This window comes from Callorhinchus milii, unplaced genomic scaffold (genome assembly GCF_018977255.1).
Source record: "Callorhinchus milii isolate IMCB2004 unplaced genomic scaffold, IMCB_Cmil_1.0 Scaffold6, whole genome shotgun sequence".
In the NCBI taxonomy this organism is placed as follows: Eukaryota; Metazoa; Chordata; class Chondrichthyes; order Chimaeriformes; family Callorhinchidae; genus Callorhinchus; species Callorhinchus milii.
Genome location: NW_024704747.1, coordinates 16,996,135 through 17,022,413, shown reverse-complemented (window position 1 = coordinate 17,022,413; position 26,279 = coordinate 16,996,135). Strand labels below are relative to the sequence as shown.

The 26,279-nt window shown below is 44.7% G+C and overlaps 2 protein-coding genes across 5 annotated transcripts in view; both read right to left on the bottom strand.

The window, feature by feature from the left end:
- Nucleotides 1–282: 282 nt before the first annotated feature.
- LOC103176824 (frizzled-5) lies at nucleotides 283–2,281 on the bottom strand. The gene has a single exon (XM_007890593.2). It carries the CDS (start codon nucleotides 2,175–2,177, stop codon nucleotides 411–413), a length of 1,767 nt encoding a protein of 588 aa, XP_007888784.1. The 5' UTR covers nucleotides 2,178–2,281; the 3' UTR covers nucleotides 283–410.
- Nucleotides 2,282–18,507: 16,226 nt separating this feature from the next.
- Nucleotides 18,508–26,279, bottom strand: part of plekhm3 (pleckstrin homology domain containing, family M, member 3) — a 51,652-nt gene continuing 43,880 nt past the window's right edge. For all 4 annotated transcript variants that reach the window (XM_007890594.2, XM_007890596.2, XM_007890597.2 and 1 more), the window contains one exon: nucleotides 18,508–21,959. In XM_007890594.2, coding sequence (XP_007888785.2) covers nucleotides 21,785–21,959 — 175 coding nt within the window. In that variant the 3' untranslated portion in view covers nucleotides 18,508–21,784. The remainder of the gene's footprint in view (nucleotides 21,960–26,279) is intronic.

Below are 26,279 nucleotides of genomic sequence, written 5' to 3'. Positions count from 1 at the left end.
CGACTTGATATGAAGGCTACAAAATTTTCACGTTTTTTTTATTCCTAAAAATGAGTATGTTGTAGGCGTCGAGGAAAGGGCAGGTCAGTGGGCCTGAAAGGATTGCTTTTCAAAGAGCCAGCAGAGACAACAATGGCCATCTCTGCTCCTCTCCTGTGTGTACATTTTCTATGCTTCTATATGCAAAAGGATTCTGACCACCGAAGCTGTCAAAAGTGTACCTATCAAAGTACACGGGCAACAATGTGCTGAAACATTTAAAAAACACACAAACTGGCTCAGTGTAAAGGACAAACCAGATAAGAGGTGTATTACCTCTTTTTTTGTTTATATATCTATATATGTACATATTATATATATATATACACACACACACATACATACACACACAACCCCACGGCTAGAAAACATTAAACATGTGATAGTGGCACTTGTTTGTGGTATGAAGCAGAGCTGGCTACCCCTGTCCGGGCTGTCAGTGCTGTGCTGGCCTCGCTGTACATGGACACGTTGGTGGGCTTCCTCTCTCTGCAGCACCTCCTGGTGAAGAGCCTCCAAGACTCCAGGGTCTTCCCAGACCAGATCCACACGCCAGAGGTGATGCCCACCACCAGGCACATGAAGTACTTCAGCATGAAAACAGCATACTCTGGCCTGGGGGAGTTCTCCTCTCCGGGGCATGAGCAGGTCAATGCTTTCTCCCAGCTCTCGCGGAAATGTTGTTCGTAGATGAAACAAGCCACCACCAAGGTGGCGGGGACGGTGTAGAGCACAGTGAATATCCCGATCCTGATCATCAGCTTCTCCAGCTTGTCCGTCTTGGTGCCTCCTTGCTTGATGACACTCCGTATCCTGAACAAGGACACAAAGCCAGCCAGGAGAAACATTGTCCCTGTGAACAAGTAGACGACCAAAGGAGCTAAGACAAATCCTCGGAGGCTGTCCAGATTCTGGTTCCCTACATAGCAGATCCCAGCCACTGGGTCCCCATCCACAGAGCTCAGTGCTAGCACAGCTATGGACTTAACACTTGGGATGAGCCAAGCTGCCATGTGGAAATATTGGGAATAGCTGGCGATGGCTTCATTGCCCCATTTCATACCAGCCGCAAGGAACCAAGTGAAAGATAAGATCACCCACCAGATGGAGCTGGCCATACCAAAGAAGTAGATCAGCAGGAAGACCACAGTGCACAGGGCAGGACCTGTGGTCTCGTAGTGGATGTGATTGTAATCATTGTTGCAAGCCACGTTGGCGTGGCCGGTGATCAGCCTGACAATGTAGCCGATGGACACGAACAGGTAACAGGCTGACAAGAAGATGATGGGACGCTCTGGGTACTTGAATCTTTCCATGTCAATCAGGAAAGTGGAGACTGTGGTGAAGGTGGAGATGAAGCATAGGATGGACCACAGGCCTATCCAGAATGTGGCAAAGGTCCTCTCGTCCTGGTTAAAATAAGGTTCATAGCACGGAATAGCGCAGTTTGGCACCTGTCCAGTCTTGATCTTGTTGTACAAAGGATGATTTTCTTTGGAGATCAAGACCAAGGGCTCCTTACACCTACATTCCCCATGGCAATCCCCAGGCTGGGCAGGCTGATGGCCAGGATAGGGAGGCATTGGTCTCAATTTTGTATTGACTTTGGGACCCTTGGGTGGATAAGTGGGCTTCAGGAACGGTGGAGAGAGTGTGGTCACTTCAGTCCTGTTATAGTCCATGCACAAATTGTCGGGGTCCCCGAGTACCGGTAGCTTGTCACAGTTCATCCTTTCCGGCCAGGCAAAGCCATACTGCCTCATCAGAGGGGAACAGCCCGACTTGGCTCTCTCGCAGACGGATCTGCAAGGGGGCAGAGGTTTCTTGTAGTCCACCAGGCAGATGGGAGTGTAGACACTGCACAGGAAGAAGCGGAGATCTGGCGAGCACTGGATCTCCACCAGCGGCCAGAACTGATGCACCTCCAGCCCCGCCTCGTCCTGGTTGTCGTGGTTGAACCGGTTGGGCATGTAGGTCAGGTTGTAGCCGATGCCTTTGCACATGGGCACCGTGATCTCCTGACACACCATCGCCTTGGAAGCGCAGAGCCCGAGCCTGGCAAAGCTCACCAGAGTCACACACAGCCCGACAACCAGGGCTGACGAGCACAGCCCAGACCGCTCAGAGAGGCGAGCCATGACGGTACGAGGATCCGCCGGACTCTTCCCTTAAACTTTCTTTTCGCCCTCTTAATAATTTTGTTTTACACAGCTGTATTTACTTATGCCCCCCACCACCACCACCACCACCACCACCACCACCCCCCCCACCACCCAAACCGACCGACACCCCCACTCCCCTCTCCGGGGTCAGGAGTAAAGCCAATCGCAACCCGATGGCCGGCGTGAAGACCGCAAATAAATAAAATTCGCAAACCAGGCGAAACGTTTCATTCAAGTCCTTTTTTTTTTGGTGGCGGTGGTGGGGGTGCGGGGGGCGGGTGTGGGAGGAGGGGGGGAGGCTTTCCTCTTCCAGTTGACTCGAAGACGATTCGACGCGGGGGGGGGGATTTCTTTTTTGCTCTCTTGCTATTAAAAATCGATTCTTTTTTTAACAAAAACGATAAAACAATAAACTCCCCCACCACCCACCCCCCCCCCCCCACGATAAAAAATAATATATATATATATCTTCTTAAGTCATTGCTTATTTCTCCTGTTCACCTTTCTCTGGGTGCTGGGCGGTTGCCTGTCCCCGGGTTGTTTCGAGGTGTTTCCATTGATCGCACGATTGCTTTGCAAGAAAAGTGATGAGAAGAAGAAGAAGAAGAAGAAGAAGCAGAAGAAGAATCCCCAACAATTGCTTTGCATCAAATTATTTCGAAACCCCGAGTTGTACGTCCAAACCCGAGCATCTTGTCCTCTGCGCTCCCGATCCTTCAGCAGCTCAGCGAGTGCTCATTCCCACCGAGGAACCCTGCAATCTCCGGCCCGGAGCACCGCATCTTTTATTGGGGTTTTTATATATAATATATATATATATGTATATATGTGTATCTATGTCCAGGTGCAAACTTTTTTTTTAAGTCTTCTTTCAAATGCTTCTTTTCATGTTTCCTCCCCCACCTCCTCGGTCGCGGGGGGAGGATTTATTTCTCCTCCGATCTGCTCCGATGTCTTTCTTTCTCTCTCTCTGTCTGTCTGTCTGTCTGTCTGTCTCTCTCTGTCTGTCTGTCTCTCTCTCTCTCTGTCTGTCTCTCTCTCTCTCTCTGTCTCTCTCTCTCTCTCAGTCCATTACCACTGCACTTAATCCCCCGATGGTTGATCTCTGGCTGTGAAACACACTCCCCCCCCCCAACCCCCACACACACACCGCCCCCCACACACCGCACACCCACCCACACAAGTTTCTTGCAGGTAAAGCTTTTTTTCTTTGCACCTCTCCAAAAAAAAAGAGCGGAGGTGCGTTGTTTTTTTTTCCCCTCTTCTCCTCCTCTGTGCTTTTCCACCCTTTTTCTTTTTGCTTTTCTTCCGGCTCTCCTTCCTCTACGTCGGCGTGTTCTCCTTTACCCTCTGGCGGCTGTTTTTCCCAACTTCCGAACTCTTCCCCTTCCCCTCGGGCTGCGGCTGCGGCTCCCACTCCGCCGCCCCTTTTTCCGCGGCTCTCGCACCGGAGTTACTTTTTAAAAAGCACAATGTAGCCGAGCGTTTGGCCGCCTGTCAATCAGCGCCGGGCCGCCGCCGCTCCTGACCAATCAAGTGGCGGGTCCCGCCCCCTCCCCCCCCCCAGTTGCCCCGCCCTCCATTGACACCGTGGGCCAATCACGAGCGGCGCGGGGAAGGTTCCGTCCATTCATAATAAACCTGGAGCGCCCCGCGCGCTGACCAATGCCCTCCGGCTACTACGAGTTTGCCCCCCGATGGGGGGCAAATCCGACTTGTGCAGAAAAGACATACCCCGTGTCCGTGTTTTGGTCACCAATTCACAGTCAAGTCAGCCACGCGCGACAAAAAAAAATGAGTCGTGTGTATTGCAACGCACGGTGTTTTTCCTTCTTCCTGTGTTGCTTTGCCCCAGTCAAATTTGTGTGACTTAAAGAGCTTTCCTTGTTAATTTTTTTAAAAATTTCCTTCTCAATTGCCCCTCTTCCTCTGAAGCTCTTGAATCTTGCCATCCTCCATGCACACGAGTGTTCCAGACTTTGGGGCTGGGCGGTGGGGGAGGGATGGAGCATCACAGCCCTAATCGATTGGTATCGATGCTTGAAACCCAACACAAAAATAACAATACTTGCATTTAGTAAAGCACCTTTCACGTTGGGAGGATGGCTCAAAGCCCTTCACAGGATACACTTTTACTGTATAGTGTAATGATTGTGTATTTTTAAGCGAGCACAAATATTCCAGCAGAGGGCACTGGATAATGATCAAGAACTGAATCTCCCCCTCCCCAAACTAACCCAATCCATCTGCGGTCACCTTGTCTGAGATAAACTAAATAAGCAGAGATCCAACCTGGGACCTTCTCCATCTGTAATGCTCATTTTCACTCTCTACCTTTACCTAACTGAACTATGTCAGGATCTCAAGGACTATACTCCTTTAATTTGCAACAATATATTTGCATATAGTCATGAGAACAGCAGTGAATAGTACACCTGTAACCAAGATAAAGCAACAGTGTTAATTACAACTATCACAAGTGTCCTACAGTAAATCTTCAACCTCATAACACATAAAAAAGATGCCCATTTTGTCCACTTCCTGGTTTTCAGCATGTTCCATATTCATAAACGCCTCCATAAAACGGTGACTGCTTGCTCACTGCCACTGTGAGTACCTACAAAGGAATGTATAGAGACTGCCTTACCAGATTAAGCAAAGTAATAAAAATGAGAGCATGTTCTGAAGTTACAGTGCTGCCAAGGGTCATGCAGCAAATGGATTGTCGCTGTCACAAGGGTCAAGGAAAACAACAACAACGAGATTGCATTTGTATAGCGCCTTTCACGTCAGGAGGACGTTCCAAGGCGCTGGACAGTGCACAGCATTTCATAAGGAAAGGGAAAAGGGCAGAAATGCTAATTGCGGGGAAATTAAAATAACCTTAGGTACCAATGGCTTGATGAGCAAAGTCACTTAGCCATACATGTCATAAAGGTTCCAAGTTCAGTTCCTGGTCTGTGATGATCTCAGCTGGGGTCTTACAACAACAACAACTTGCATTTATATAGTGCCCTTCATGCGAGTAGTGTCTTGGAACTCTTAACAGCTGAGCTGGAAAGAGAGGGGAGGTGGCCGATGACACGGTCGGAGAAGAAGCTCTTCAGGTGTGATTTGAAGAAGGGCAAAGAGGGGGCAAGAAGGAAGGATTGAGGCAGGGAGTTGCACAGATTTGAGGGACAGTGGCTGAAAGCAATAGAATTGGTCTCAATGTCCATGGGCTAGGAAAGAAGAATAGGAGAAGCCATCATCGCTCCCTCCCCTCCCCATTACTATCGTGTAATCTCCTCTCTTTGTTGGAAAGTGCCCGGGTAGAGATTGAGTGAGGGTGGTATCTGGCTCAGCTCAGATGCCCTTCACTGTCAAACTGCCCGTTGATGCTTACTGATTAGCTTACACAGGTAAAGAATGCTTTATTGTTATGCGTTGTTATGCATTGTTATAACATTGTTATGCTCAATGTTAGTGAAGCTCCTCACTACTCCTCCTCACCCGTTCAGGTGGATGTTAAAGATCCCACGGTACCAATCAAAAAGAAAAGGGAATCCTTCCCACTGTGCTGGCCAACAATCCTTCGGATTAAATTGTCATTGCAGTTGCAGTTTTTCAGCACCCTTCACATAGGATAACCTATCAGAACGATTCACACCAAAGGGGTTGGACATCGAACAAGGGAGGAGGGGAGAAAATGACCACAGGCCCAATCAAAGAGCTTGCTTTTCGGCAGTTAGAGAGGGAGGGAGCCCAACTGGGTAGAAGGAGTAAGTTCCAGAAATTAGAGGAATACTTGCTGATGGCTCTGCCAGCAATAAGGGACTTATTGCTTATAAGTACAGTACAGTTGCAGCACTAGCCTTGGGCATCAACAGGTCTTCAGGATCTCTCCTTCAATACAGTTTCCTGAAAACCAGCAGTGTCACTGTCGAGCACAAGCTGAGAAACGTACAGTATTTTGAATGTTGCTCTGACAAAAATTGCAATGATTGGACCCCAGACTCACTCAACTGTTATTCCTCACTGAATGAGTTTCCTTTATTGGAAGAAATCTGCATTCTCCACAAAGCTATGGTTAGAAAGAACTTTAACTCTGTGTTTTGATTTACACCTTGGATGAATAGCTAGTTAGGAGAGGAATTATACTATATAATAATAATCAATAATGCATTTGATATAGCACCTTATCATGTCGTCAAGACGTCTCAAAGCGCTTCACAGGATATACTGTAAAATGATTTGACTGCGTATTTTGTAAGTGAATTGAGGGTTACAAGGATAAGAATAATAAACCTTGCATTTTGATATAATCTATAATGTTGAAACATTTTACGGGTAAGTTATCAAATTTAGTGACTGTGTTTTTAGAGGCAAAAAAGAGCAGCCCTTTTGAACACAGCAACATTCCATAAACATTCAGGGAATGAAGAAAAACCCAGTTTATCTGGAATGTTGACCAGGATACGGAGAACCCTCCATGTCTTTCCAAATAGTCATGGGATCTTTAGCATCCTTTTGAGCAACAGACGAAAGGCACAGTCCATTACAGATTTGAGGAATGCTACAATCTTTAAGTTACTTCTTTGATCTCTTCTATTCAACACTATCGGAAGAATTATGGTTGGTGTACAATCTTAGCTCTATTGGAGAGACGTTAACTTAATGTGTTTCCCATATCGTCCATAAGAAAATCTCAACAGATGTTTTAAAAAGACTATTTTAACAAATGTCATTTGACCTCCTGCTGGCATTTACTTCTAAGTAGGATACAGTGTATAGCTTTAGTTTGCTAGCTGTTCAGGTTTTGTGTTTGGTGGTTTGCCACAATGTTGGCAGCTTGCGTTGTGCCCATCCAGCCCATTCCCTCCACTCTTCCTACTCTGTATTCTGGTCTATAGCTTGTTCCCCATTCCCTTCACTCCACTATTGGTAGCCGAACCTTCAGCCACCATGACATTGTCCTCTGGAATACTCTTCTTTGCTACCTCTCTTCTGTCTTCACGTGTCTCTTTGATACATCTTTAAATTCTTTTTACCCTGCTCAGTGTGTCCCACTTTACCAGCCTCAGCCACTGCAAATATTGTGTAATTGTCCAAACTCCCATCCCTGTTTGGCGATCAGCGAGATCAGTGCAGCTGAAGGATCAAACTTGGGAACCAGCTGGTGGGCTTGACTCAACCCCATATACTGAGCAGTGGACTGACTAACTGACGAATTGGGGGAAGCAGAGGATTATTTTTCATTTGAGGGTAAGCATATTCATGCCATGCCTTTTATGAGTCGGATTCTTCTGCATTCCACAAGATGCGGAGGATTTGCAAGACTAAAGCAGGATGCAGAAGGATTTGTGCCACCCATTGCAGCAAGCAAAGTCTGATGTTTTGCCTAAAATCTGCGGTTTTACTCAAAGGATTATGGCATTGGCTTTAACATATAGCTTGTAACAATCTCTTTAAGTCCCCACACTCCCTTGACATAGCCATATAAAACTTTCAACTTGGTCAACAATCAGAATGCTTGAGGCATCTTGAGAGAGTATTTCTTGTCCTGATTGTAGTCTCAGCCTTGAAGAAGTCTGTAGCTTGTTATGAATGCTACAGCTGTATGTAAAGGCTACATCTCCAAGAGGATGAGAACAATATTTGTGGCAAAGAGCATAAAAGATGAATTCGAGGTTACATTTGGGGATGGCTATAAAATAATATGGACAAAGTAACTTCACACCGGTAATTGGAACATGAGTTTCTATCAATCACTGTTCAAACCTTATATTGAGAAATAAATGGAAAGAAATGGGAGAGAAACCCCCCCAAAGGAAGGTCATAGTTATTGACAATTCTTTTGGAGGGTTTACCTATTGTACACACAGCTCCAGATCACCAGAGATCAGTTGAACATATAGCACTGGACAATTAAACACTGGCAGCTCCACCATCAGACTGTTCAGAATTAGCCACGTACAAACCAGGTGACCTGTAAGGAATCAGTCGTCTAATGACTTGGACCACATTAGCAAAGGGTCCTCTGTTGCCTTGGTTTCAGGCACAGAGGTCAACAATGGGCAATTTTTGGAGGGACGCCAAGAATGGCATCTCAATTTGTACTGTCTGAGCTGGCCCAATTTTAGACTTGGATAATGCATATTGTCCCATTCAATATCCATTCCACGTATTTAATAAATCATCATATAAAAGACAGAACCTTCCAATACTGTTTAATCTCTAGTTGTGCACTGCTTACATTATACATGATGTTATAGAGAGCTGAGTGGTTTGGTAGGTTGGCACACTTGGGGAGAAATTGTACCAGGCTATAGATTCACTCTGTTTATGTATATTTTAGAGCATTCCGATTGTTGAATTCAATCTTAGATTTGATGTTGGTTTTCTTCAGTTCCTACAGAAATTTATAGAAAATCAGGTTCAAAATGAAGGCTATATTTAAGAATTTGCCAAATTCTGTGCGCTTTGAAATGCTACAAAAATAGAGTAAATCGAGACCCAAGTGCAATTTCTCCCCAGAGCCTTTCACATCTCAGACCTGGGTTCAACCTGGCCTTCCCTGTAATAGCCAACAATCCCCTGAATCAAAATTGGTCACTTGTTTTATGGCAGTATGTGGGCTATTGCTGTGCGCAATTGTGCTGCCATATGCCTACAAATATAGTCACTCCATTTCATAGTAAATCCTGTGAAGCACTTTGGGGCGTCTTTCATTAAAACCAAGGATTGTTATTATAATGGTCTTAAGTGACTTGATTTGGCGTCATTGTAAAACAACAACAATGTGCATTTATACAGTGCAGATGATGTCTCGGAGAGTTCCACAAAGATTGGGTACACCGAGCAAGAGAGAAGGGGGAAGGGAAAACTTTGCCATTAACTAGCAATGTGAGAGGCGGCATGGATGGTTTGATGTTGATAATGGAAATGTTGCACTAAGGAAGGCTCTTCTGAAGCTGAAGTGAATGCATTTCATGTGGTTGGTTCAGAGTGAAGGGAGCTTTACTCTGCCACTGGGTTGTTCTATAAATGACCTGGGAATCAACACAGTGCCACTGAAATCGCATTACGTTCCATTCCCTGGTGCTAAAGTCCACAAATTCACAAAATGTATTCATGCCTTAATAGAAGTTTATCAAAAAATAATTCATGTCAAAAATGCAATGATATAGGAGGAGCCTGGCTGAGACAGGCATACAGAACAGAGAATGGAGAAATACAGAAACTCTCCTCCACACATAGGAAATGTTCAGCAAATAGTGTGCTTGGTAATATAACAAATCTGTGTTTACTCAGCCCTGAAGAGGTCAGGGTGTTTCTCCAAAGAGTTTCTATGGCTTCAGGAACTATGATTCATTCCCCTTAAAATAATTCGCTTACAGAGGAAAACGGATATGAAACAATAAGTGGCTATTGGTAGAACCTGGCAACGAAGGCTGCTCAGGAGCCTCACAATGTTTGTTTCTGCTACAAGCAAGAGCAGGTTTAACCCTTCCATGGGGCAGCTATGGGATCCTGCCCTCAGTAACAAATAATAAACGTTGCATTTGATATAGGACCTTATCACGTCATCGAGATATCACAAAGCACCAGAGGATTTACTGTGAAGCGTCGTGAATGTGTATTCGTAGGCAGTATTGTGCCAAGAGTGGATTTAACCCTTTCATGGATGAGTCGGAGTCTTTCACGGGGGTGCTAGAAGATACTGCAGAGTCACTCAGCACAGTGCTGATAATAGGGTTAAAACACTGTTCAGTAAATTAGAGAAAATCCAAATATTATTTGAGAGATATGAATTTAACATACATCACGTGCCAAACTTGGGCCTATTGTACTGAAGTAAATTAGTCTATAACAAGTATCATTAGCAGGAGATTAATGGGGTGGGGTGGGGGATTAGAGAAGAGAATTCAGAACAATAAATGCAATGTCACTGAGTTACTGGGACAGAGTATGAAAGTAAATCCCTTGATATATGCTGTAATTTTAAAAAAAACACTGTGGAGGTTTGCACTTTGGAGTTGAGAATAATAATAATATGATAGGGCAGCGTTCCAGCAGGAGAACATCTCAAAGCACTTCACGGGATCTACTGCAACGTGCAGTAACTGTGTATTTTGTAGGTGAATGCAGCAGTCAATTTGTGCACAGCAATGTCCCACAAACAGCCATCATGTGAATGAACCAATTTTATCTGGAGGATTGTTCGCCAGGACACTGAGAGAAACTCCCTTCTCTTTTGAAACAGTGCCATGAGATCTTCAGTATCCTGTGAACAGGTAGATGAGATCTTGGTTTAACCTCTCAACCAAAGGACGTAACTTTGACAATGCAGCACTGGAGTATCAGCCTATACAATGAGCTCAAAGTCCCGACTTGGGGCTTGAACCCACAACCTTCTGACTCAGAGGCATTACCAATTGAGCCAGACCAGCTCCCCCTCCCACCCCCCTCCTAATTGAGGAGTGTAAAGCTATTTCCAGTCTGGCATAAGTGATTCTTGAGTGAGGTTATAATGTTTTTTACACATCATCCCTGAGCATTGAGGGGCTGGTGTGGGAATGGCAAGTTTTCTGATTGACAGCCCAGATCTTACGCTTCTCTATTCATTTAGCACATCTTCTAAAGTCTAAAGCTGGGATGCCTGATTGATCAGGGGTGTAGTAGCATTCCAACTCGCAAACCCCAACGCAATAAAAATGAATGGTGGTGGAAGGGCAATGTAGCCCATACAGGGATTGTATGGAATCTCACTATCAGTTAACACTTTCCCTTTGCTAACTAAATAAATCATAGTTACTCCAGTTTTGTCTGTTCTGTCTGACAAATGTTGCTTTCTAGGCTCCTTTTTGCCTATACCGTATATGCAGATTAGTTTACTGGTTAACTATATTTCCTCCCATCTTGATAAGCATACTCAAAGGTGCTGGGCTTTCAGTTTCATTTGAAAGGATTGCCTGGGGTGACATACTCTCCAATAAGGCCTCTTTCCTGTAAATATATTGGCCCTTTTTTGTCTTCAGGGACTATGTGATACTGTTACTCATGTTAAATCATTACAAGTAGAAGATCGCAGGCCTCATGGAGAGGGCCACGAAAATCGCCACATTCACAACTTGGATTTGCTAAGCATATTGAATCCTTTCACTAAATGGATGTGGGTTCCTGATGCTCCACAACTCTGCCCCATCACACCTGAAATGTGATCACGCCGGTGTTGAGTTGGTGGCAGTCGCTGTTCCACATGTCCAGTTACCGGTAGCTTTGGTGTTTGCGGCTCTCGTACTTTAGTGTACTACAGATCCCTCTCTCCACAACCTCAATCCATCCCACATGTGCAGCCCGAACCTCCGCCCACAAGACATGTTGCTGGCTCCTCCACTCACTCCTCTCCACCATCAGAGGCTGAGCCACCACCACCATTATAGTCTCTGAGCTCTCTACGAAAATTACTTTGCCTCGTTGCCTGCACTCAAAAACTCTCTGAGCCTCTTACAACTTTCAGAATAAACTTACATGTAGAGAGTCATTAGAACATGGAATGCCTTGGCACCAGTGTCTGTTGAGACTGAGACTGTAATAACATTTAAAAAGGGAAACAGATAAACATTTGAAGAGGAAGAATATAAAAGCAAAGATAACAGGGTATTGGGGAGAAAATAATAATAATCCTTAATATGGTATAGTGCCTTTCACATCAGAGGGACACTCCAAAGCACTCCACAGAATATATATGGTAAAGTGGAGTGACTATGTATTTTGCGGGAGATTACGCCAACCAATTGTGGACAGCAACGTTCCTCAAACAGCCAAGGAGTGAGTGACCAATTTTATTTGGGTGATTGTTGGCCAGGACATCTGGAGAAACTCCCTTCTTGTTTTTGAGTAGTGCCATGGTATCTTTAACCTGAGCAATCAGACGGTTTAATGTTTCAACCAAAGGGTGGAAACTTCTAAGAGGGTTTGGGGAGAGAGCAGGCTATTGGGATTACAGGAGTTAGTTTCAGTGGAACGAGTACCAGCATTTAGTAAGTAACCTCTTCCTATTCAGTAAATTCTATGATTAAGAGGCACTTTGAGATGTGTTGTTAACTATTTAGTACAAGTCTTTGTATAACCATGTCTGTGGATGGATTGAGGTTATTTATGATGCTCCCACAATTGAACCGGCAGCTCAAGTCATAGATGAAGAATGGTGAGTTAGGTGCAGTACCAAGGGTCTGTATCACCACATGTTAGAGAAAGTGGGAATATTAGAGAGAGGGGAAAAATAAAAGAAGGAAGCCAGCGAGCTTATTGTTTCCCAGCACCAGCACAGCTCGTGGTTTAACCGTTTGAGTTTGGCAAATGTCCCACAGGTACTTTGTCCAAATGTTTGCTGAGGAGGGTGTAGCTAAGTTGCATCACAGTAGGGCAGTGCTGTAAGTAGGTCTATTCGAGCCCGAAACCTCTTGGTACCCTTGTATTCCTGTGTTGGGAGGAGAGGGGGAAGCAGTCCAGTGACAGGGCCCTTGTGTGGCCTTTTGTGGCCACCTTGAAAAGAGAGACAGAGGAGAGGGCAACAGCAGGAAATGAATAATCATGTGTTTTAATGCCACAGCCCTCCCAGTATTTACTTTTCCCCATTTTTATGTATATGTACAGCACATCTGTGTATCTGTGCGTGTGGACAAACACATACAAATATATTTAAACAAGAAGTCAGTGCCCCCGCAGAAAAATGTTAATAAGTGACTCCTTTGTCTTAACGGTGGGTGTGTTACCATTCACCTTGTGAGGTCAGGCTGAGTCAAGAGCGAGCTATCAGCAAAATGTTGATCTTTTACACAGTATCACAGATCAAGGTTCATTTAGGTGCAATTCTGCATGAATAGCACATTACTGTACACTCTTAAATGACTGCATTATCACAAGGGTAAAGTATTGCGAAAGGCACTTTGGTATGTTTGTTCACTAGACTAACAGCACCTTGTGTCGTTACGCCTTTGACAAATCTACTTTACCTCACCCAGTACCAACTCCAGGTCCGCCTATGTTCTATCACCTTGTCTGGCAGACATCAGGGTCTGGATGAGTGCGAACTTCCTGCAGCTGAATGTGGACAAGACGGAAGCCATATCCCTTGGCTCACGTCAACGTCTTCACTCCTGTGGATCTAAACTCCTCAAACTCCCTAGACTTTCACTCAGACTCACCGAACCAGTGTGCAATCTAGGCATCTGGTTCGACCCCCCGCTGTCTTTCCTTCCCCACATCCTGTTCCCAAACCAGGACCGCCTTCTTCCACCTCCGCCACCTTGCCCCTCCGACCGTACCTTACCCCAAATGCAGCTGAACCCCTCATGCAAGTGTTGTCACCTCCCGCCTGGATTACTCAAACGTTCCTCGCTGGTTTCCCCAGCTCCACTATTCAAAGATCCAGTTCATTCAGAACTCTGCCACCCGCATACTGAACCAGACCCAACTCCGTACCCACATCTCACCAATTCTGGCCAGGCTCCACTGGTTCTCCATAACCGAACAGATCAACTTCAAGATCCTCACACTCATGTTCAAATCCCTTCATTCTTTGTACCTCCCTACCTTTCCGACCTCTTCATTCCCCATCCACCACCCGGTGCCTCCGCTTGACTGGCACTGGCCTCCTGCTCGTCCCTCGCACCCTCCACCCAACCATTGGAGGTTACGCTTTCAGCCACTATGCCCCAAAACTCTGGAACGCTCTCCCTCAGTCCCTCCGCCTTGCTCCTTCTCTCCCCCTTTTCATGTCCCGCCTGAAAACCTTCCTCTTCGACCGTGCTTATGGTCCTCACCGGCTCGGAGTCAGGCTCCGCCACTGTTAAGTTATCTGAGTTGCTAACCTGCATGGAGGGCGCTATATAAGTGGAAGTAGTAGTAATAGTTATTGTTGTTGTAAAGCCTCACTCAGTGCAGCATCAAGTCACATTGACCAGAAAGTCCCAAGTTCCCAGTCTGTACTGAGTTTGACAACATCTGCCTCACCTGATGTCCACACTTCCCAACAAAGGCACTGGCTAGGGGATGGTAACACTCGCTATTTGGTCCCCTCCCTAGACCAAGGGCAATGAGGCTAAATGTAACACGCCAACATCTTATTGAACTGAGACCAGCTAACAGCACAGAATGTCAACCTGGAACTTTTGGGTATGTTTGACGCAGATTTATCTCCAGGCAGTTGTTTCCAGCCAAACAGTAAGATATTAAATAATAATAATAATCCTTGCATTTGATATAGCACCTTTTACATTGGGAAGACGTCTCAAAGTGCTTCACAGGATTTACTGTGAGGTGGATTGACTGTGTATTTTGTGGGCAAACCCAGCAGGCAATTTATGCACAGCAATGTCCCACATAGAGTCATGAAGTGAATGACCAATTTTATTTGAGCGATTGCTGGTCAGGACACTGGGAGGAACTTCCTTCCCTTTATGAATAGTACCACAGGATCTTCAATGTCCACCTGAACAGGCAGATGAGACCTCGGTTTAAAGCCTAATACAAAAGATGGCACCTCCGACATGCAACACCCCCACCCTCCCGGCCTGCATTGGAAGGTCAGCTTAGGCTAGGTGAGTCCAAGTAACCACTACCTTGTGACTCAGGCGAGAGTGCTACCATTGAGCCAGGGCTGACATGCTGTATATGCAGTTAAATACTGTAGCCATAAATGTGTAATTCAACTTAATCCTTTCGCTTTGTAGTGGATCTTTTCAATTCATAAACACTGGACTGGCCTGATGACGTTACTGCAACCAAGAGACACCAGGCTGTCCAATTAGGTTTCTGCGGTACAGAGGCACCAGGATGCTCCCTTGCTGCGTTGTAGTGTGCTGAGTCAGCATTTTTTTCACCAGAACAATTTGATAACAATTGTCTGCAGGTTTCTTAGGCTAGGAAGAGTTGAGGGAAACGTTTAGGCAGGTTGTCTCCCCTGATCAGTCTATCCAGTGACCTCTGGCTATTAGCATGTCTATATGTTCCTCAGGTGAGTACAGGATCTTAGGCTCAGTTGTGATACCCCTCTCCAATCCTCACCCAAAGTCAGAGAGCTTCCTTATGCTGGCTAGCTGGACTCGTGCATTAAGAATGGCAACGTGTACAGAGTCCCAAAGGGTTACTGACACAAACAAAGGGTAACTACACCTGAGCTTAATAAGTCAGTACTTTCAGCAGAGGAGGGAGAGAAAAAAAGGGGAGGGAAGAAAGTAGAAGCTTAACAAATCTTTACTTGATTCCACCAACAAGAAATGTTAACGCATGAATAGGTTCCTTGCTGCCAGCACTGGGTGTCCGCTGTGACACAGACCCTGACTATTTTTGGCAGGCAGTAAGTTAGCTCGTCCGGGAATGGAACCTGGGTCCTCTCGCTTGTGAGGCGAGCGCGCTAACCACTGCATCATGATTTACTGCAATGTGTAGTGACTGGGAACTGGCATGCGAATAGCACATTGAAGGCCACGACGAGCATTTACACAGGAACAGTGGGACTGTGCGCTCTTAAGATGAGAATCCATTGAGGTACTTGACCATTGCTGTAATTGGAATTACAGAACAGCTTGTGAAATCTTGCATAGCTTTGTATGCATCACAATCGTTCAAGTTATCATTTGCTTCCAAATATCCCTTTGAAAAATACGCAATACTAATTTCTGTGTACAATATAAGAGGGTTTATTTATGATGGGAACCAGCCATGTAAGTTTTTTTAAAAAAAAACATTTGCTTGGTAGTTTTGCAACCACACAGTCCTGGGATAAAAAAAAGGGCAGGATTTGTGTCTCTTTTAAAGTTTAATGCAAGTACCTTTTGAAAATAAAGTTCCGTTGGAATGAGGCACACAGTGTTCTTTCCACAGCTGAATCCACTAATTATATCTAAGCTCCTGAGTTTCCTTTGTGCAGCGATGGGGAGCTTCAATGCAAAGCTGCCACTCCAGGCTTTCACAGGCCTGCACCTTGCACTGAATCCCAGCTGCTTTTCTTTCCTGATGGCATTTTCTGTCCATGTTCCGGGAGCTCCCCCAAATGAATCTTGACTGCCCGCGGCCCATTGGGGAAGCACAAAGGCTCCCATTGCGCTTGCTACAGTGATGCTATTGTGCGGCCCGACAATGCACTAATTGGCATCGACAATTAGGCACTAAGACCACTCATATTTAATTTGCGAGATCCTCAATAAAATCACCCCGGCAAATGGATTTAGACGACAACACAGCAAATTGGTTACCGTTTAAAAGTCCCACAAATTAAACGGTAGAGTGAAGCGTTGCCAAGCTCTGAGCCCCGGGTGGCTGCAATGTGTGGCAGCAGTAATGTGTTCCTACTCCTGGGAAAAGGAGGCGGAGGTGGGTTGGTCGGTTAGGGTGGGGGGAGGCAGGCAAACCTACAGAAGTGCAGGCAGATTGAAACGCTGCCTTTCATCAAAGTGAAAATCTGAATGTTACTACATCAATAAAGCCAAATGGGTTGAAAGGTATCCCAGAGGAAGCAAGGCTTTTTATTTTTCTATTTATTTATCCCTTACCCTCCCTCACACTGCGAACAGGCTTTTTTTTTGTTTATGCAGAAGGTTATCTCTACTGATATTGTGGCAAGGTGCCTTTGCCGACCTGTGTCAGCCTGGCTCAGTCGGTAGCATTCTCGCCTCTCTGAGTCAGAAGGTTGTGTGTTCAAGCCACGTCAGGACATTGAACTCTTATATATAGTCTAGATTGTCACTTCAATGCAGTGCTGGGGGAGCGTTGCTTTGTTGGAGGTGCCGTCCTTCGGATGAGAAGTTAAACTGAGGTCTCATCTTTCTGTTCAGATGGGCATTAAAACTCTCATGGTAAAGAGAAGGCAGTTTCTCCCAGTGTCCTGGCAAGCAATCCTCCACAAAAAATGGTTATTCACTTCATGGCTGTTTGTGAGCCATTGCTGTGTGAAATTGGCTGCTACATTCACCTACAACATGGTGAAACAAATGGAAGCAGTGTGTGTTTTTTGTGTGTGATGAAGCAAGGAGGCAGTCAAATGCACATTTCTCACTTACAAATTATTCAGTCACCACACTTTACAGTATATCCTGTGAGGCGCTGAAATGTTCTACCAATGTGAAAGGCACAATGTCAAATACAAGGAATATCATCTAAATCTAATACATAGAAATTGTAGACAGAGTCCCTCTGTAATTATCTTTCACTCCTTCAATCGCAGAGGGACTTGAGCTCACTTACCGGGCTGACAGGCCAGTGCTGTGTTGGGGAATGTTGCATTGTTAGATGTACGATCTTTCAGATGAGATCAGGATCCCACCTGCTCATTGAACTAGATGTTAAACATCTCATAGCTTTCTTTCGAAAGAGAAGGAAGTTTCTCCTACTGTCTGAGCCGCCAATGCTCCATATTTGCCAGTCATTCCCTTCAAGGCTGTTGTTTTTGTCTACGAAGAGACATTAACTTATGAAGCAGTTTGAGTCATTCCAAATGTGATCAGATGCTATAGAAACACGTTTTTTTTTCAGTTCTTGTATGAACTGGTCTAAGTGGTCAACTTGCCTGTTTAGAAATACCACTATAAATGTCAGAAAAAGCAGCCAACTTGCTGCACTTACAACACATTGCCTTGGGCTGACTCTGTGTAGACGGTGCCCCAGGTCAACGAAAACATTTGTTTGGTAAATGTCATCACAGCAGTTACTGTTGAGTTAGAATTGGGCTCATTCAGGCAAAAANTGTTGAATTTTTCCAAATAGCGGGCAGACCTGCCAACCTACTGTGATACTGAGCATCGTCCCAGCAGTGAATGAACTGAAAAGTTCTGTGCTCACCGAGTGTAAACCTGCAACCACAGCTCCAATCATGTTTCTCTCACCTTTTCTTCCTCTTCAATGATTTACTTGCTTGCTTGTTTCAAGAGGGCTTGCTGCACTTACCCAACTTGCCATTCTCAAAATTGCAACGACGACGACAACAACTGCACAGTGAGTGTTACAAGGCTATTCAGTGAGGTGTGTTTACATGGGGAGTGACACAGAGGGGAAGAAGCTAACACAGCTGAGATTGATGCTGTCCTCAACCCCTTTCATGGGCCCCTGGATAGATGTAAGTGTGGGAACTTCTCCCTAGTGGATGAGTATTGAGGCCAACTTTGATTCCCTCCATTGCATCCTAGGTCACATCAACCAATTCAGCATAGACCTAGGATCTTCCTGGCCTATACTGCTCAGCATCACAATACACATGCAATACATCAGCCCACTGAGGTATGGTATCTTTAAAGCAGATTGTAGCAGAGCACACAACATGGTGTTGCAATAGAGTTAAATATCTTTATTTTTTTTTAAGGACTCTATACAGCAATGTAAGGCAGGAAAATTACTCCCACAAATATATATCTCATAGTTATACACACACACACTGAAATAAAAGCAGTGAACATCAAGCTGAAAGGGTATAATTGGCAGCTTTACAGATCAACTGAAAGGTAACAATTCCTCAAAGTTTGGCATTGATGCAGCTGCCACAGATCTGTGTACTTCATAGCAAGGTAGGGGAGAGAGAGGGTCCCTTATTTCTGTGTGTACAGACAATCCTATTGCGTGTAATGGGTGAAGCTGTGCGCTTGGTAAAGTTGTGTATTAGTGACATAGCAGCAATTAGTTAATGTGGGAGCTGTGCCTCACACAGGGGTCCTGTAAATAAGTTACATCTCTTCCCTTCTCATTTCAGACCACGGCGTTACAGTCTTAATGTACTGAAGACACCCAGGTTACCATTTTGTAAACATACGTAAAGGTCATTTCTTATGTTTTCCCTGCGATCTGATTTGGTCGGGACTTGCCAACTTTCCTGACTTTCGCTTTGCAGAAAAAATATAGACAAACGATGCATTGGCTTCACGGTTTGCCACCTGTCATTGAAAAACCTAATAAAGGGTTAATCATGGGCTCAATGTTGCTCCAGCATGCTTTCTGTCTGACATCATGATGCTCTGTCCGGCCAGCTGTGGAGTGTACAGGAAAGCAACTGGGGTGGCTCTTGTAATGAACCCAAGTGGCCCGATTAACTCACCTGCAATTACCACATACACCAGCTACCGGGACTGCACCAGCAATTTTCCAGCCACGAGCACGGGGGGCTTGTTTTAGAATAACTATTTGTTATAGTATTTGTTTTAGAATAACTGGTTCTGTAACCTCGGGCTCAGGGCTGTGAAAATTCTATAAAAACATACTTCCTTCTTGTTGTGAAGAACATTTGTCTAAAATAAAATAAACACATTTAAAATGTAACCTTCCTAACACCAATTTGTTTCCCGATTGACCTTTAACCTGAGAAAAGCAACTCTTGTACGGGAATAACATGTACCGTTTAGTAACGGGGAGCACTTAAAAGTCAGTGAGACTGCAAAGAGCTGTAGCAGGTCAGGTAGTGTTAGCTGCAGATCATTTTTAACAGCTTTCAACAACCAAAGCTGCAGCTGCATAAAGTGGGGTGTTTAATAGTCAAGCGAAAAACACTGATCCTTAGATTACCCTTCTCCCTTTTTAATCTGAATGTTCCAGCGGGTAAATGGACTTTCTGTAATTCCCTTTTTAAATCCAACTGTTGCGTGGAATATCCCCTGGAATTCCTACTATCAGCACACGGCTGTGTCCTACATTCGATCACTGTATATTCTTCTCCTCCCACTGTCACAATTGTGCTTCTTCTACAATCCCACTCTCACCGATGTGCAGCTCAAAGGTCCAGCCATACATCCAGGGCAGTGAGCTTTCAGTGCTCGTTCTGCAGAAATATCTACACACAGATTTCATTATTGCTCTATTCTTAACTCATGTCTGAAATCCTCGGTGAGTTTAAAGTCTCTTTGCTAAGTAGCTGCAGTTGCATGCAGCAAACCCTCATCCCCCCTCCAACATGGTTCTATGCAAAACCCCTTGCCATGAAGCTGTGCTTCCCTCCCCACACTCCTGTGCATTGCCTCAGTGCTATGAGGCGTGCTATGAGGCATCCTATTGCTGAGAAAGTGAGAATTTGCTTGTAGGCTTTCACTTCTGTTGCTCTGTGCACCAGTGACGCCTGGAATTGAACCCACTCTCATGCTTGAGAAGAATTTGTGCCCTAGGACTCCATGGCATGTTCTGCCAGTGCGCCAACACTTCCCTGCTGGACCTTCACCATTAAACATTTTTACCTGCTTAGCTGGAATAACTGCGTTCTACTCTGACTGTTACTTAAGGAAGCTTGTGCGTTAACTGAAGCCTCTGAACCTGGCAGGGATCAGAGAGATGAAAACAGTAATACTGCAGTGCGAGAATCTATACACCAATACGAGTTCACACCGAAATCTGGAGATATTCTGGAGTGGCAGGAGAATAAGCTGCAGATGCCTGTGAAGACGTTAAGAGATTGTGAGCATGAGCACACACGCAAGCACACATACACAAAGTAGACATGTCCACCCCTGACCAAAAGGCTTACAAGTTAGTGCTCTTCCTACTGGCTGAGCAATAAAACACTTCCCCGAACCCATCCGTACCCTGAAGGAAAATATGAGTAACTCCAGCGAGAGAAAAACTGGAGAAAATTGCAGGTTTGAATCAATTTAACAGGGAAAGGGAAATTTGCATGTGATGTAGCTCCTTTCACGTCGAGATGACATCAAAAAGCGCTTCACAGAATTTACTGTAAAGTGTAGTGACTGTGCATGTGTCACTGTATTTGGATTTGGTAGGTGAATACCGTTAGATTAGAAGTCAAGGCACTGGGGAAAATGAGCACAGTTAAACAGAATACCTTATCACCAGATGAATGTGGTGGATAAGAGAAAAAAAACTGGAAAGTGAGGAGTTGTGTGCCACATATTATTGATGGCTGTGGGTCTTTTTTTGGTGCGGGGTGGGGGGTAGAAATTTTGTGCTCATGAGGGTGAACAAGGTCAGTGTTGTGGATTGGGGCACAAATCCACTTAATGCATCTCTGGTGTCCACATTAAGCACTCCCAATTCAGGTACAATACAGGTCAGATCCACGAGTTAAAGCTTATTAGGCTTTGGACCAAAAAAATACACCTCAATTCCCAACCATTCTGCACTGATCCATTGGGACAATTCCAATGTTTATCACCAGCTACCTTGCGTCGTATCTGAGTCAGGTTGCTTTTGTAGCACCAGCCCGGTGCCATGTTAGGGAGAAATTTTGCAGTGTGCTGGAGCCTGTAAGCATCAGGGTCAGACCAATTTGCACTTCTGCCACTCAATACTCTTAAGCTATTGGAGAGTGGAGACCACTTATCCTATGCATTTGAAAATATCTCGAAAACACTGCACTTCCCAAAAGAGGTGTCAAACACAATCTACAATCGCTCATTGCAAGGGAAGAAGCCGCTCAGTCCATTGCCATACTATTCTGTAGCATGGCAAAGCCAAATCTCATTTCATTTGTGCCCCAAGCTCAAATCTCCTAATTTGCAAACGTTCTTATTCTTGCTTGTAGCGACGATAATAAGCTCCGTCTCTTTGTCCATCTGGAAAAAGTTAGCTGAAGGCTCCGTGTCGACTGAGAGCTAAGTCCGGCTTGCACATCAGGTGCTTGGATAGGCCAATTCAAAGGCGTTGCAAAGCTCAAAGTTCTCGTCCAAGTCCAGGTTCCTCCAGAAAGATCGGGGTCTTTTCTGTAGCTCTCTGTGTACACACCGAGGGCATGGTAGGGCCTTAGACTTACACTCAGCATGGAAGACAGCTCCACAGGCCTCACACCTACAAACAGAAATAAAATCAATACGTCATCACCGTGTCAAAACTTCACTTCATGTTTTTGTTTTTCTAAAAAAAAGGCCGATTCAGAACGGAACCTCAATGAAGCCAGCCCCTGTACAATAGATAACACTATATTGTTAGAGACAGACTGTGGACTGATTATTTCCCCTTCCTATCCCAGGGGCGCTGAATAATTGGACTCTTTTCTAGATGGGATTAGCTGACACCACTGACCAGATTTCAAGTTTAGGACATTCCTGGTCTATCTCTCAAGGTTCTTGCTTCTGATTGCTATCCGGTGAATCCCCTCTGGAAAATACCAGACAAGAACATAATCGGGCTGGCTGAGGTGCCGCCCACTTCCTCCCTCCAATGGTCAGCAGCAGCACTCACGATACAGACTCCACCCAGGAGAATGGCCAATTAATTGAGTTGCCTCCCAGAGATGCTGCTGGTGCCCATGGAGTAAACCAAGCTCATAAAAAACACAAGAGAACATTGGAAGAGAAACAGGAAAGTAATGAAAACCTTATACGTTGTAAAGAAGTCACAAACTAAATCTCTTACTCTCTTTCATACCAAAATATTACCCGTGTTGAAAATCTCTCTGGATATGACACTTCAACTCTCTGAAAAGAATGAGGGTCTAAGACACTGGAGTCTACTGGTGTTTCTCCAGTATACTCCAATCCTTAAGACACTAAAAAATGGCCACTTGGCTTACTACCAGGAAGTTTAATATATGTTCAAGATCTCCCCCACACCGTGATGTTTCTAATCTCTCTGACAACTATTTGTTCTGGAAGTGGGGAGGGAAGAACATGCTGAGCCAATGCTTCCCCACTTTCAGCCAACAGATGGCAGGGAGCTGCAATGAGTCAGTGTCTCTTCGCAAATAACTAACCAACATCTGGCACCTTACATCAGAAGTTTAATATTAAACTGCTAAGGTCACAATACCACCAATCCTCCTCAAACATCAACTTCTGAGTGAACTGGATGGCAAGTAGGGATTGCCAAAATGTTTAGGCTCAACTTGAACGCTACACTGACTGACCTCTGGCAGATCTGCCATCATATCTTTGTATGCACTAAAACATATTGCAAAGCCACAGTTTAGAAAGGTACAAAGGAAGCCTTATCTCAACCACCTGATCCAATATGAGGTTGCACTGCAGCTAAATCAATCTTACTTTTTTCTTTTGATCCCCAGCAATCGTCCCATCTTCATTCAGAAAAAGAAAGGAAAACCTCACGGGTCACAAACTAATACAGTGAAAATCAATTTAATTCAAAAGTTTCCCATTTACTCCCTCTCTCCCGCCCCGGACATCCTTAGTGAGTACTCTAAGTCACAAATCAGTATTCCTTGTAACAGAAAATACAAGGCTGATAAATAATAATCATAATCATTAAATTTGTTATAGCATCTTACACGTGGGGAGGAGGGGGGAATGTCTGAAAGACCTTCATAGATATATTGTAAAGTGTAGTGTCTGTATTAACCTGTGGTAACTACTCACCATGAATATCTACTTCCGGAGCAGTGTACCCGAGGGTTGGTCTGATGTAGACGCTGTTACCGGAAGTTGTCCCCATTTGCCACTGGGAGTTCTTATTAAGGTATCCCATTAAAAATCAAATTTAAAAAGTGTGTTTTAGCCCCCACACAGCAACAAAGGTGAAGAAGTCCTGGCAGGGACTTTTTATAAACAGACACAGCACTGGCGACTAAGCTGAAGTTTCCGGCATTCACATTAATCATTGATGGCGACAGGCCAGTGTACAGATCTGCTTCCCACCTGCTGCTAAAGGCAAGAGCTGAGAGGCACCAGAATAGTTAAAATAGGCAAGAGATGAACGGAAAGGGCAGGAAAGGGAAGCAATTGGTTTCCTCAATAGTGAGGTGCTTCTAGTGGAACAGATGAAAGAAAGGGATATAAAAACAAAGTTTGATTTTTTGTTTTAAAAAACCCCCAGAAAATCTGTCAGTGTCATCACAAAGCAAGCTCCTTCCACTTCATCAGCAAGATCTATTCAGTTTCCCCCGATTGCTGCTGTACTTTTGTTTAGATAGTTTGAGACATGCTTGCATTTCTGAAGTGTGTTTCTTCTGTTCTGATTGCCATCAAAGAGAGCGCGGTTCATTCATGTTTAGCTTAGTGTGCAGCCCAACAATACTCTCTGATATTTGTCAGAAATACCACAAACAAGACTTATGACTAAGCGTGAATAAATGGATGAATGGCGATCCATTAGAAAATTTAGTTTCTTTGAAGCAGAGCCCAGCTGTGTGATTGAGCCACACCCTCCGACTTAGCACAGGTGTGTTGCTCACCCAGCCTCCCAGGTTCAACAGCAAAGGAAATTCAGTGCAACCAAAGCGACAGCAGAATCAAAAGATGATAATGCAATGGGGGGGGTAGGGGGGGCGGTCAATCAAGGGTTCAGATTGTGACCCATTACCAACAAACAAGAGCAAAGCCAGAATAAAGGATGGAACACCGGTTTGACAGCATTAAGTGCTCGAAAACTCTTGTCTGACTGAGGAGTGTCCACATCTCCAGAGGGTTAACTATTACCCTACAATGGATAACGATCCATCACAAAGAATACTGAGTTACCAGCAGAGTTCGATGGGATGAATGACTTTTGTTACAGATAAAATACAATTGGTAATTTGCTTCATAGCTGTTTGTGGGTCATTGGCTGCCACATTTGCCCATGAAATACACAAGTCACTACACTTTACAGTATATCCTGTGAAGCGTTTTTAAGCCATCCTCCTGACATTAAAGGCGCTTTTCCAAATGTATGGATTATGATTGTTATATTATATTCCAAATATTACTTTCTATGCTCCAATCTATCTAGCCTTAAATCCCTGGATTCCCGTGAGCATGTATAAAGCAGCTGTCTAATAGAAGATCAAGTGATAGGAGAAGTGGTTGAGACTGAAGCTATTTGTGTAAGTTGACAGAACCTAGAAGCTGGAAAATGGAAATCCACTTTGTGATAGTGAAGATTTATTTTCATCACCGTGCACCTCATGAGGATGGTTCCCAGGAGAGGTACCTCTCACTGACCTCCTCCATTTGAAAAACGACACGTCTGAGATTACAAACTCAGTTTATATCATGTATGGACATCAATCAATCTCTTCAGCTTTGAGCTCCCCCATACACACAATGTGAGAAATTTCCGTATTTCGTTTTTTTACTTAATGTCTGCCCTTTCCCAAAGGTGCTAACACATGCTCTGCGATTGCCAGCAAGGTCCCAAATTCCCCTAAGCAGCCATTCACCCCCTGCTCGGGTCCAAATCCCTGACTGCCCAGTGCCTTGGGATGTCTTCCCGATGTGAAAGGCGCTATACAAATGCAATTTTGTATTGTATTTGTCATTCATTAGCCACAAAGCTGGGTTTCAGCAGGCTATTTGTGGAGGGAGAGGGAATTACAGCTAAGTCTGATCCAATCTCAGCTATCGCACCCTTGCCCCCCCACGAACGCAATTCCCCATCAGTTAGCAATAAAGAGGAGCTCTGCTTGATGTTTCTCCCTTTCTTACCCAAGGGATACTGAGACCAACCATGGTAAATCAACTGATACATCGGCCAAGAGAAGGGAACTCAGAGCAGGCTAGAGATTGAACCTGGGCCTTCCCTGGTCAGTATGGTTGAGCAACATATCCGTCAGTGCATTTTGTGACTGAATTATGGAATTAGTATGTGCGTGTGTTGATGGTGGTGGGGTGGGGTGGGGTGGGGGGTGGGGGGGGATTTCACCAAGCTTCCTATTCTGAAAAACATCTGGCATTTTGTTATTAACAAGACCGAGCCATTTCAAAAGTATAGACGTGGGGCCAGAGCAAAAAGGAGTGGAATGTTTACAAGGAGAAATCACCCACAGGAGGACAGCAAGACAAAAGCCGGCAAAGTCAACTTGCCTAAACACGAAAGCTGAAATAGTAAGTAAAGTATGGATTGAAAGGAACATGAACAATTTGATAGTTTGAGGACATTTTCTCTAACGGCTGTGCCCTTGGATCACATTTTAAGAATGAAACAAAAAGTAGACTTGTCATTGCTAGTAAGGAGGCTGCTTGTGACATTAGTAGGAAAGAATGGACAATTATTTGACCCCTTTGGTTACTGAATCGTTAAAAGGCAATATTTTGGGATTAGGTTGGAGAACTCTATTTTTGTGTCCATGGAAGTTCAGAGGGAGGTTTGGATGCTCATTACAGTATCTTAAATAAACATATGCCCAATCTATGCTGAGTTATGTGGTCAGAGCTCGGCCAGCAACGGGGGCAACCG